At 33.6% G+C, this 9970-nt stretch overlaps 1 protein-coding gene across 1 annotated transcript; it reads left to right on the top strand.

The window, feature by feature from the left end:
• The first annotated feature begins 2801 nt into the window (after positions 1-2801).
• On the top strand, positions 2802-7049 carry LOC118738452. The gene is made up of 5 exons (XM_036469391.1): positions 2802-3047; positions 3181-3273; positions 3336-3492; positions 6136-6269; positions 6642-7049. The coding sequence occupies exons 1-5, from the start codon at positions 2933-2935 to the stop codon at positions 6995-6997; spliced, it is 855 nt and encodes a 284-aa protein (XP_036325284.1). The 5' UTR covers positions 2802-2932; the 3' UTR covers positions 6998-7049.
• The last annotated feature ends 2921 nt before the right edge of the window (positions 7050-9970 follow it).

The following is a 9970-nucleotide window of genomic DNA, read 5'->3' as shown; positions in this document are numbered from 1 at the left end:
ATTTAATATTTAAAATTTAAAATTGCCCCTAGTTCTTTTTTAGCCCTTTAAAAAATTTATTAATACTTGACATGAAGAAGTTGTATATGCTTAATTTGATCTCATTTTTTTCATTTATGTATGAGATGAATTTTTCAACTAAGAAAGACTCTGATATACATATATATACATATATATGTATGTGTGGATGTGTATTGTATGTTCCTTGCGTTTTTATACAAACTAACAGAATGTGTTGTCGGCCGCTGTGGTGTAGTGGTGCGCACTTCCACTCCGCAGCACCTGGGTTCAAACCCTGTTCAAAGCAATATCGCAAAAAAATATAGAAAAAAGACATTTTCTTAACAGCGGTCGTCCCTCGGCAGGCAATGGCAAACCTCCGAGTGTTTTTCTGCCATGAAAAACAGCTTCTCTTAAAAATACAATCGCCGTTCGGAGTCGGCGTAAAATTGTAGGTCCCTCCGCTTTGTGTGACAACAACAAGGCGCACGCCACAAATCGGAGGAGAAGCACGGCCAAACACTAACATATGTGTAAGCGCCAATATATTATTATTATTATTATTAAAAGAATGTGTTAGGACCGTTAACTTATCTATTACCGATTTAACTATAGGTACTTTAAAATAGATAAATTTACAACCCCAAATATGCTTAATGCGTTAAAGGGCCCATGGATGATACTAGCATGCTGGCACCATCAAGTGTCGGCTGCTGGTGCGACATCAAAAACGATTTGAAAATTTTATGATTGTACCAGCATGCTGGTGTCGCGAATAGCGAAATTAGCCCTACATATATATATGTATGTGAGTAAAAATTTTAAATACCATTTTTAGCCCTTTTTAAAAGAAATTCGGCTACCACTAAAAATGATTCGCGGCAACACTGCTGTATACGTAAATATATGAACTGCGGCGCTGGCGTTGCTCGCGGGCGAAAATTGCCCACCTATGATATACAGAATATCAATGACGATCTAAATTACACTGTGTGACAAAAATTAATATACTTTTTTCGTTGGTCACACGTGTTGTAGGTGTAAACAAGCAGAAAAATCTGCATACTCAGAATTTTAAATACACCCTCAAAATCTCGGCTTAAGATCAAAAAACGTGTTTTTCATAGGTATATACATATGTATGTATGTGATTTAAGATAAGACATTCCGCTGCCTAAACAATGTATACCTTGTTAATTTATCTTAACAAGTGGCGGAGGAATCTTACAGAGAATACGCAAAATTTAAGTTTTTTACATTTTTTTTTTATTTTAAATTACGTCTTGTCTGACTATTTTGTTTGTAAGTATACATACATATGTATGTACATGTATATATGTATGTACATTAGGGTGCCCTTGGATTTTTTTTTTTTTTATTTCAATACCCTACCCATAATTCTTTTCCTTTTTATGAGATATATAGCCTATTTTTATAGACATTTTAAGAATCAGTTAGAGGTCGCGACTTGTCATTTTAGGCAAGCCATACAATTTTTTTTTTTAGTTTTTTGAGATGCTACCCCCTGAAATGGTTACATATAAGGAGAAAATATTTCTCATTTAATATTGACTCAATTGACCCAGATTAACCAGTGTCACAAACGTGCTGAAATAATGAGCGTCGTTCTGTGCGTTGTCATCTACTTACTCGTACATTTAAAAGTCCTAAACATACATATTTGAAAGGAACAAAATCAAACTTATTTTCCATTTATTTATGAATGATGGTGTGAACAGAAATAATTTTGTTTTGCATCATGCTATATTTTATACAAAAGTACTCGTGCAAAAGCCGCTAATAAGGTGGCTAGCCAAGGGCAGCACTGACGCAAGGTGATATGTCGTTATCTCTACTTCGCCACGTTTATGGCAAGGGTTAGACTTTATTAATTGGGCCAAAATTTTTACGGAATTTCGGGTGACGTAAATAATGATTTTAGCCGTTTCTATTTAAAATATCTATTACTTTCATTGCAAATATTGAAAACTATTTAGCAAATCGTAGCAATATTAAATCGTACAATTTGCAGAACAGGCCGTATTGTGATTTTTTTTATGTCAAACTAAAAAAAAAAATCATTTTTGCGCGACCATATTCAGTCGGGCCACCCTTTTAATATATGAAAAAACTCGTTTTGCAAGCCGATAGTTTGCTGACGTTTGCATTTTTTATATTCCTCACCTCTATGAACGTCAAATATCAAAAGATTTACTCCACTATGACTTATTATTTATACAAGAGCGCACTTGTGCACAAGGGTATTATAGCTTTGTGCACAAAACGGTTGTTTGTAACAGCCAAAACGAATCGAGATGGATATAGACAAATGTATAACTAAATGATCAGAATGAAAAAAGAAATCGATTAACCCATATAACGGTAATTTCGTGCAATACGAAAATACAACTTAAGCAAGAAATGCTTTTAAAAAAATTGTTGGGAAATGGGCGTTACACCGCCCACTTATGACCACATATCTATGTGTATCTCGGCAACCAAACTCGGTACAATTATTGTACTTGACACATAAAAGCAATATGTTGAAAATTTTTGAAATCGGCCTCAAATTAAGCCCAATTTCCATGCATACCATCGAAGATGTTTGAAAAGGGGTAAAACCACCCCTGCTGTTTTCGGAAAGGTGAAAAAACTGTATTTAATACGCGCGCCGGGATTTAATGCTCGGCTCCGCCCGAACTTAGACTTTTTCACTTTTTTTTTATTTATGTAAGTGTTTGTTAATAATTTTAATTTTTATTTGTTTTATTTTTATTCTTAGTCAAGAATTGCTATTCAAAGTTCATTAAAACAACATTCAATTGAAGTTTGGCGCTCATTTACTTAGGTACGGCTGTAGTGCGCGGTTGACTGTCTGATTAGCCGGTGAATATTCATTCGTACAAACAAATCCATAGAGTTGCGTCGCGAAATGTTGCAAAGTGACAAACGATTTTCCAGTTTATATAAAATCGCATTCTTATGTGGCTTAATTGCGGTCAACTGTGTGAATGAGGTCAAAAGCGTTGAGTTCTACGCTGAAAAACGTGAGTTAAAGTGTATGACAAGTAGTAGCGATAAATATAACTTATTTATTTTAAAAACAATTAAAGTTTCTATTTACATATAATGCACACATATGTATGTATGTATAAATATGTATATGCACTTATTTTCTAGCCGCCTTCCTGCCTTCATGTAAAATCTATCAGCCTGGTTTTACAAAATGTTCTACAAACTCTGTGCAAAAATTAATTGATCAACTGGTTATTGGCAAGTTTTTATCCAAAGATTGAATCAATGTCATCGTTTATAAACTAGTTCAAATATTTTAGGTATACCTGAAGTGGTGGAGGAGTTTGGCCCTTTCGATCCAATGCATGTACATGACATATACTTCAAACAAGACGGCAACGATGTAGCCAGAATTCACGCAAATTTGAGTGATGTTATAGTGAAGGGATTCTCGAAGACAAACATTAAGGAGAGTAGGTGGGTTAAATAATCATTTTAAAACTTCGATATAACGAACCTCGCTGAAGCGAATAACTCAAAATAGCTAAATTGTTGCTGAGTTCCCTGAAATCCTAAATTCTCCATACAAAAATATTCGGAATATATTGACGGTTAAAGTCCCGTTAGCAAAAGCCTTTATATAACAAAGTGTCGACCCCACTGCTATAGAAGAAGTATCTCAGATCAGATTAGTTCGATTTTCAAAAGTGCGGTGTCAAATTAAAGGGATCGGACTGTGGATGTGCAATAAGGTTTGGGTGTCAATCGAAATGGTTTTAAAAACCTTTGTTTCTTAACTTAACTCCAGGAGGGGTGCCACCTGTTTAATAAATTAAGTTCAATTTGACTAAGGTTATAGAAATATGTATGTATAATCATGTGGGCGCCATAAGAAAATGGTTTAAAAAGGTAATAGTGTGTAAATGTTTAAAAGTTGCTATATCGATGTTTTGATATTATAATTACGGTGACCATAAATATATTTTCAAAATGCAGGACAATTTTTCAAAAAATGTACGTACATATAATTGCGTAGTATAAAAATAACAAAAATATACTACATATATATATTCGTCGTCATTTGAATAGCGCACCCTTTTTTGATTTTCTACCATACAAAGTATGCTTGATAAACTTTTCGTATGGAAGAAAATGCGCAGCGCTAAGTATTAAAAGGATGCGCTATTCAAATAACGAAGAGTGTATATTTCTTAATTATTAATCCAATTTTAATCTTTAAACATAAATCACATTTGCTTCATTGGTATTAATCTATTAGTAATGAATATTTACAAAATTATAATAAGGCATATTACATACTACTTTACACGCAAGCAAATTTTTTAGGCAAACTTTGTGTCGTTGAACACGAAAAAAATACCCATGGTTTCAAAGAAGTGTTTTCTTCGAGATTTGTTCGAAAAACGTATTTTTAGTACTTCTTTTCCGTTATTCCTCAATATCTCTTGAATCGACCAACAGTTCGTAAGGTATTGATGGGCTCTTTGCAAAAATATATATTTTTTGTGCAGATTGTGTTCCGTAACATCTACATTTCTCATCAGATTTTCATTTACTGTAAAAAGAAAATGATTGAAATTTCAATTTTTCAATTTTGGTCGCTTGTAACACTAATAATTTTCATCGAAATCGGCAAAGTAATATATTTTTGTAAGAGGACTGTAGGTCGCGTATGTTGATTGGATAATTTTTTCATGAGATATTGACGAATAGGTCCGAAATGTACCAAAAACCCGCATTTCGAAAAAATTATGAAAACGCTTGTTTGAAAAGAAAATTGGCTTGGAAAATATTTTCTTTCTTAAGCGATTACCACAAAATTTGTAGGACAGTGTTATCGATATATTTGATGCTGGTCTTGAATTTCTCGTCATCCGTTGTCCATAACCGTACAATATTTAGAACGCATTGACTAGTTGAACCTTCAATACCAGCTTACCCTTACGTAGTTATCAATTATTTAATTATCGACACTGCTTTTATTTCGATTAGGAAAAGTTAATTTTAAAATATCGAAGAAAATGCGGGACAAAGGTAGGACACTTGGAAAAAATCAGTGCATATTGGGGGTTTTCGGTTTTGAAAAACTACGCAGGACAGACCTTTAAATAACAGTACGGTCCTGCAAAAAACAGAACGGATGGTCACCGTAATTATAATGGACTTATTCATAAAAAAGACGTTTTTGTACATTTTACAATTTATAAACTTTATATAAACTGCTTTATTTTTTATGAGTAAGGCCATAAAAATATAACAAAACTAAATATAACGAATTTGTCCAACACCGTCAACTTCGTTATATCAAGGTTTCGCTGTAAAATACTTATTACATGCGTATGTACGACTTTGTGAATTTTAGAAAGTTTGGAGTAGCCAGGACTTACCTTTGACTTTTGGCCATTATTATTTCTGTCCATCTGAATCGTAGAACACACTTCGTATAGATGAAAATGACCGACACCATCAACAAAAAAAAAATGCCTCATATGGTTCATGTGTCGCTGAAGAGAAAGCCTAATCCGACCCTATCGGATTTTGCCATCACCTCTGGGGATGCCAGCCATTGCTTGCGAGTACTGATTTCCTTCTTGAGCACAATATGCAGAATACTTTTTTCCATTAATGTTTCTCCATTAGTGTCTCTGTCAGCCACAATACTACTGCTGACATACGCTTGACAATGCAATCTCACAATAACCTTTACTGCTTGATTGTGTTGAATAAAGTGTAACATTTTATTGGAACTACATAGATGATCAACGGGAAAATTAGGAAAACGAACACTTTCCTTGTCAACCGCATGTAGGAAACACTCGGGTTCGTACCTCTTTCTTTCACCTAAAAAACTTGATTAATAACTGTGAATACGCAAAAAACGCCGAGACACGTAAACTTAATTTTGAGTCGTAAGGAAAGCTAACAATTGAATTCGCTATTGGGCTTAAGAGAAAATATACCAAAATTTAGTATTTCATCTGGCAACTATTTTTTATAACTCCGCCAACGTTTTGACGTCCCTAATTTGTGAATTCTTTTTTATCAAATGCAAAATTAGCCCAAAGTATTTGCCTGAATTATTATTTACTTCTTTCGCAGAGTCAGCAAACGGGACTTCAACTGGATTACCAAAATCTTTTTACCCAAAATGCGAATGGATGCCGTTTATAAAATGGAAGGGCAGATTTTATTGATACCCTTGAGAGGTTCCGGCAAAATGTTTATAGAAATCGGTATGGCACTCTTTTGTCTGTAGTACTGTGCTTTTCGTGGAAAACTTATTTAAAGATAATGTGACTGAAACATAAATAATGTAATATTTTTATTGAGCTTTGTACCACGATTGTTTATTAGGAAAATTTGAGAAAGCAACAAAGTCTAAGCGGTAGAAGTAGTGCTATAACTTCTACCGCTTAGACTTTGTTGCTTTCTCAAATTTTCCTAATAAACAATCGTGGTACAAAGCTCAATAAAAATATTAAAAATAAAATGTTAACAAGCCACAATAACATTGACATAAATAATGTAGTTAGCAAAAATATTTGCCATGAGATCGATTAATTTGAATACATTCATGTTACTTCTTTCCTTTCTTAATCTTACAGACAATCTCGACATTACACTCTACACGAAAACGCGGCTCTACGAAAAAGCTGGCTTCACTTTCGACAACGTAACTGCAGTTCGTGTTGACTTGAATATGACACGCGTACGCACAAATTTTGAAAATATTTTCAATGGACACAGCAAGGAGGTGGAACGAAGCACTAATGAATTCTTCAATGAGAATTGGCGCGACTTTTACGAAGCACTCAAGCCGATTATCACCGAAACCGTAGAAACGATATTGTACGATGTGATGCACAAAGTTTTCAATTTAATACCGGCGAATTTCTTTGTCGAAGATATACCCACCTCGGAGCAATTGTATGGCACGAATAAATCATTAACCGTTGCTTAGAAATAGAAATGGAGTTACTGATGTGTATACATATGTATTTTGTTTGAAAATTAAACACCATCCAAATAAATTGTAAATAAAAAAAAAAATTATAAAAATTTTATTTCAATAATTTTTTAGCAACAAACACAACCGACTCCCATTCTCATATCAAAATTTGGGAGTTCCATTAATTTCTTCATAATCCAATAATCAGATCTAAGCCAAATTAGTATGGGACGACGCTTGAGGTGCCACTTTTCCGATAAAAAAGAATTATCGAAATCGGTTTACCTTGTCGAAAATTATGCGGTAACATAAATACATAGATTTTTCGAAAATTAAGTAGGAAGATAAGATTATTTTGTTTAGGTGATAAATTGGGGGAGTGGTCCCAGCACATATCTATTACCGGACTCGGATTCCTCTTGGCAGATCTGGCCACACGCTAAATCCATGGATAAAAATAAAATGTCATTTTCGCAATGTGAACACAACATACTTTAACTATCACGTCTGCCTGCACCATAATTACAATCCACTTCAAATCTGTATCACTGACCATGCTAACAAATGATTTTAATTTGTGGTTCACTCATGCTGCTTCTTGACATTGATATAATAATACTTCAAGTCTCGATTACGGTTGTGACTGCGCTTAGGGCTATATTTAAACCCGAGCGCACCTGTGCACAAGGGTATTATAGCTTTGTTCACAAAACGGTTGTTTGTTGTAACAGCCAAAATGAATCGAGGTGGATATAGACAAATGTACACATAAATGATCAGAATGGAAAAAGAAATCGATTAAGAGGTGACTGTCTGTCCGTCCGTCCATGTGTGCACACGAGAACTCGAGTAAAAATTCAGATATCTTAACGAAACTCGGTGCGTTTACTTCTTTTCAGTGTAGGACGGATATTATTGAAAATGAGCAATAACAACTTCTACCTCCCCTATAGCGGTAATTTAGAGAATGCGTTTATGATAAAATTTTGGAAAATGGGCGTTACACCGCCAACTTACTTATATTGATACTATCAGCAAATCACTTGAAAAGAAGCAACGTTATTATGGAATTGTGGAAAATGGGCGTGATACCGCCCACCTGTAACTATATAAGTTTATCTCATTATGTCTAACTGAAGAGAGATTTTTTTAATGTAAATTTTATTAGAAATGTTAAAATATAGCTATTTAAAATTTATAATAATTTACCTCACAAGTAATGAAAGACATTTACATTTCACATGATGAAATTAACGGTACTTCTAAACTTTTATATAAGAATTGAACTCGGTTTTGTCTTTTAAAAATAGCTGTCAAAACAGTTTTTTTGCTCTCCTGAAAAATTGAATTTTTGCAAATAGAGGGTATTGAATATACATAAGCCCTCGATATGCAAGTGTTCCTTTGTTAAGTATTAAGTGGTTTAGATTTGTTGACGTCAGTAATTAAAACCAATTATCCTCTAATACTTTTATAAGCACATTGTTACGTGGTAATTCGTAATTTACATAGAGTATTATTATTCATTTTATTTAATCAAGCATATCAATTTACGAGAGATTTGCATGAGCGAATTAAAAAGGGAAACTTAAACATATGTATTATCAGCAATATCTATCTCTAATTTGTGTTTTGAGGACTTCGAAGACAAACCGGTAAAATTAATACCTTTACGGCAAGTAAATCTCTACATTGCATGTTGACACAATTTTACATTTAAATTTGTAGCCTATTCTAAGCAAATTAATTTGTATATAAATGTTTTTTTTTTGCAAATAAGCACTTCGCAATGCTTTTAATGGAGACAAATATGTTGGAATGTTGTTGTTGACCAAGATGAGGTGAGATGAGGAAAGCCTATGGAATACCGACTTCGATGTTAGAATTGTCAAAGCCAAATCGAGATCAAACTAGTTGGGCTGTCGCAAATGTCGTCGATAGAAGCGGAGGTGTTGAAGGTGTTTAAAATAAAAAAATGAAGTTAATATAAAACCTTTCAACCAATTACAAATTTATGAGTTTAATTCATTTTATTTAATTATATATATTTTAATTTAATTCGTTTGCAATGAAATTGTTTCTTCACAACAACAACTGCAGCAAAGATTTCCGAAGGTAACAGTCGACGAGTTCATACACATTGACCAGGAATTTGGTGAAACAAAGGTCCCTGGTCCGAATTGTATATATACCCATATTAGAGTGGTTAATAAAAACAATCTTTTTGGAAATTCATAAACGCCACATCAGAATATTGTTATTTGCGATAAAAAAAGAGACACGTATTTTTTTATTTTGAAAAAAGTTTTCTTAGAGGTTGCGCTGGTCGGTTTTTTATAAAAACGCTGATGTTCTCAATTTTTTTATTTTCTTGACATGTTAAAATGCAGCTAAAAATGTGGTTTTTAACCGACTTCCAAAAAAGGAGGAGGTTATCAGTTCGTCGGAATATTTTTTTTTTTTTTTTTGTTTTTTTTATGTATGTTACCGCATAAGTTTGGACCACGTCAACCGATTTTTGAATTTTGAAAATCTGACATCAGATTCGTAATCAGCAACCCCAGAAACCGACTGGAAACGTGTTTTAACCCTTGACAATGTATAAAACGTTCAGTATCAACGTTTTAATTTTAGTACTTTTCTTTGTAATTTGATCGCCATATTGGATCTGCCATTTTGAAATCAAAAAAATTTACTTCAGATTCGTAATCGGCGACCACAAAAACTCTCGAGTGCCGGGCTTCGAACACATCCAATCATTTAAAAAAAAATGGACTTGCAACTTTTGTAGCCATAATTGCCCTGCCGGTTGCTTTCCCGTCGTGTAGCCATGCTCGGCGAAGTTCTCGTCCTGTTTTCACTGTGCCAGTGAAAAAAATTTATTTGCAAAAAATAAGTTTAAGAAATAACACAGTTTTATTTTTGAACGAGGTAATGTTTAAGCAACACACCCGACTTCGTTGTTCATATAAAAATTCAGGATTG

This window comes from Rhagoletis pomonella, unplaced genomic scaffold (assembly GCF_013731165.1).
Source record: "Rhagoletis pomonella isolate Grant_MI unplaced genomic scaffold, Rhpom_1.0 Rhpom_scaffold_00004, whole genome shotgun sequence".
NCBI lineage: Eukaryota > Metazoa > Arthropoda > Insecta > Diptera > Tephritidae > Rhagoletis > Rhagoletis pomonella.
The sequence above is the reverse complement of the archived record's forward strand: the minus strand, read 5'-3'. Positions and strand labels throughout refer to the sequence as shown.

Bases quoted from the DNA above. Each gene is read 5' to 3' on its own strand.
- LOC118738452 (XM_036469391.1), top strand. From the start codon at position 2,933: ATGTTGCAAAGTGACAAACGATTTTCCAGTTTATATAAAATCGCATTC. The intron at 3,274-3,335 runs GCAAGTTTTTAT...CAAATATTTTAG, and splicing joins AATTGATCAACTGGTTATTG to GTATACCTGAAGTGGTGGAG. The intron at 6,270-6,641 runs GTATGGCACTCT...TTAATCTTACAG, and splicing joins CAAAATGTTTATAGAAATCG to ACAATCTCGACATTACACTC.